The sequence below is a fragment of the Lactuca saligna genome, chromosome 5, assembly GCF_052625555.1.
Source record: "Lactuca saligna cultivar CGN05327 chromosome 5, ASM5262555v1, whole genome shotgun sequence".
NCBI classification, from domain to species: Eukaryota; Viridiplantae; Streptophyta; class Magnoliopsida; order Asterales; family Asteraceae; genus Lactuca; species Lactuca saligna.
The window spans coordinates 60,121,819-60,123,480 of NC_136421.1; the positions used below are offsets into that span (position 1 = coordinate 60,121,819).

At 35.8% G+C, this 1,662-nt stretch overlaps 1 protein-coding gene across 1 annotated transcript; it reads right to left on the reverse strand.

Moving 5' to 3' along the window:
• Positions 1–528: 528 nt before the first annotated feature.
• LOC145045340 (uncharacterized) lies at positions 529–1,662 on the reverse strand. Its single transcript, XM_078993679.1, has 3 exons — positions 1,428–1,662; positions 787–1,334; positions 529–699 (listed from the first exon to the last, which is right to left on the reverse strand). The coding sequence occupies exons 1-3, from the start codon at positions 1,660–1,662 to the stop codon at positions 529–531; spliced, it is 954 nt and encodes a 317-aa protein (XP_078849805.1).

The window sequence follows — 1,662 nt, forward strand, 5'->3', positions numbered from 1 at the left end:
GTTTGGATGGTAATGGAGTTTTTGTTTTTGGTTTGTAACCATTACAGGGTTTTTTTTTAAAATTTTTTATTTAAATCGGAGAGGGTTTTTTTTGCTTTCAGTTTATGTAGGTGGTTTTGGATTGGTGAATGTGTAATGCAGTGGTAATGGTAATGGTAATGGTAATGGAATGTAGTTTGTTATAGTTCATTGTTCAATTTCTTGAATGTTTTTGAAATGCAATTCTTAGGTGTATTGTAAATGCATCTTGAAGATGGTTTTCATTTGCAATTGAAATGTACAATGTTATTAATTGATCTGTGAAGGGTAGTACACAAAACATATTAATTCATTACCAAAAAGTGCATACACACCATTACATTCAAAGTTATAAAGTTATTAACACAACCATGATGCAAAGTTTTCAAAAGACCTACAACACAAGCATTACATGCAAAGTTTTCAAGTTCTTAACATATCTTCAAACAAGTACACATGACATAAGTTTCTAAATACTTACAACACCAGCATCCTAATAACCACTAAGTTTCAGCCCCCTCCAACTTCACCACTGCCTCCCTGCCCTTTACATGTTCTGGAATTGTGCCCTTTGTTATGACACTTTGAAAAAGTGACTGCCAAATATTTCCTTCTCAATCTACCAGCTTGACTGTTTGGCTCATCAACACCCCTCCTTCTCTTCTTCTTAGGCCTCCCAACCTACACATGTTGATATACTATAGTTAAAATTGAATTCATTCCATGTTCACATGTATACTATATTTTTGGTGTACTTTAAATACAAACATGTGTCTTATGTTTTGGTGGAAGTAAAGTGAATGGGCAATCACTTTTAGGCCACATTGTACGTCCATTCAATGGATCAATTTTGTTGAAATACATGGCTTTCCATGTTGATAACCTATAGCAAGGATGGACCCATTCATCAACATGTAGGGCATTTTCACCATTTTCAATTTTGTCCCATATAGCACAAACAACATGTCTACATGGGAAACCTGTAATCTCCCAAAACCTACAACTGCAACTTTGATCATTCAAGTTTACCACATATTGGTCTTGCCATGTGCTTGCCACTTGGTACTTCCCTGCCCCATTGTATTTAGCCACATACTTTGATGCATCAACCTTAATCTTTTCAAACAGTATAGTTGCAGTAGGGGTTAGAAGTCCTTCACACTTATCTATTTCCTTTTGCACCACACATAACCTCTTCATGAGATACTCTCTAATATACTCTAAGCAAGTGATAGTAGGTTGATCCCTACCTTCATCTATCTTAGAATTGAATACCTCACAAAGGTTATTCAACAAACAATCAGTATGTGCCCTTCCTGAATAATAGATATTAACAGAAGACAATTACACATATAGTAAACACACAACAGGGAAGATTAACATTTCTCAATACATTTCTAGAAACTTACCACTAAAGTGAGATTTAGCCCAAGCGTTTGTTGGGATCTTAAACACCCAAGCATGAGCCTCTGCATTGATCTTCTTCAACTCATCCATTGCTTTATTAAAATGATTGACTGTTGTTGCTCTACCACACTCCCAAAGCTGGTCACTTAAGTCTTTTCCTTTCCATTGTTTCTTCATGTTTTCCTGGATATGCCTCAAACAGAACCTGTGTTCTGCACTAGGGAATACCTTCTCCAT

What these genes read in the sequence shown, in the direction of transcription:
- LOC145045340 (XM_078993679.1), bottom strand. Translation starts at nt 1,662, where the DNA reads ATGGAGAAGGTATTCCCTAGTGCAGAACACAGGTTCTGTTTGAGGCAT. An exon ending in GGCTAAATCTCACTTTAGTG is followed by an intron (nt 1,335 to 1,427) that starts GTAAGTTTCTAG and finishes TCTATTATTCAG; the next exon opens with GAAGGGCACATACTGATTGT. An exon ending in CACCAAAACATAAGACACAT is followed by an intron (nt 700 to 786) that starts GTTTGTATTTAA and finishes CAACATGTGTAG; the next exon opens with GTTGGGAGGCCTAAGAAGAA.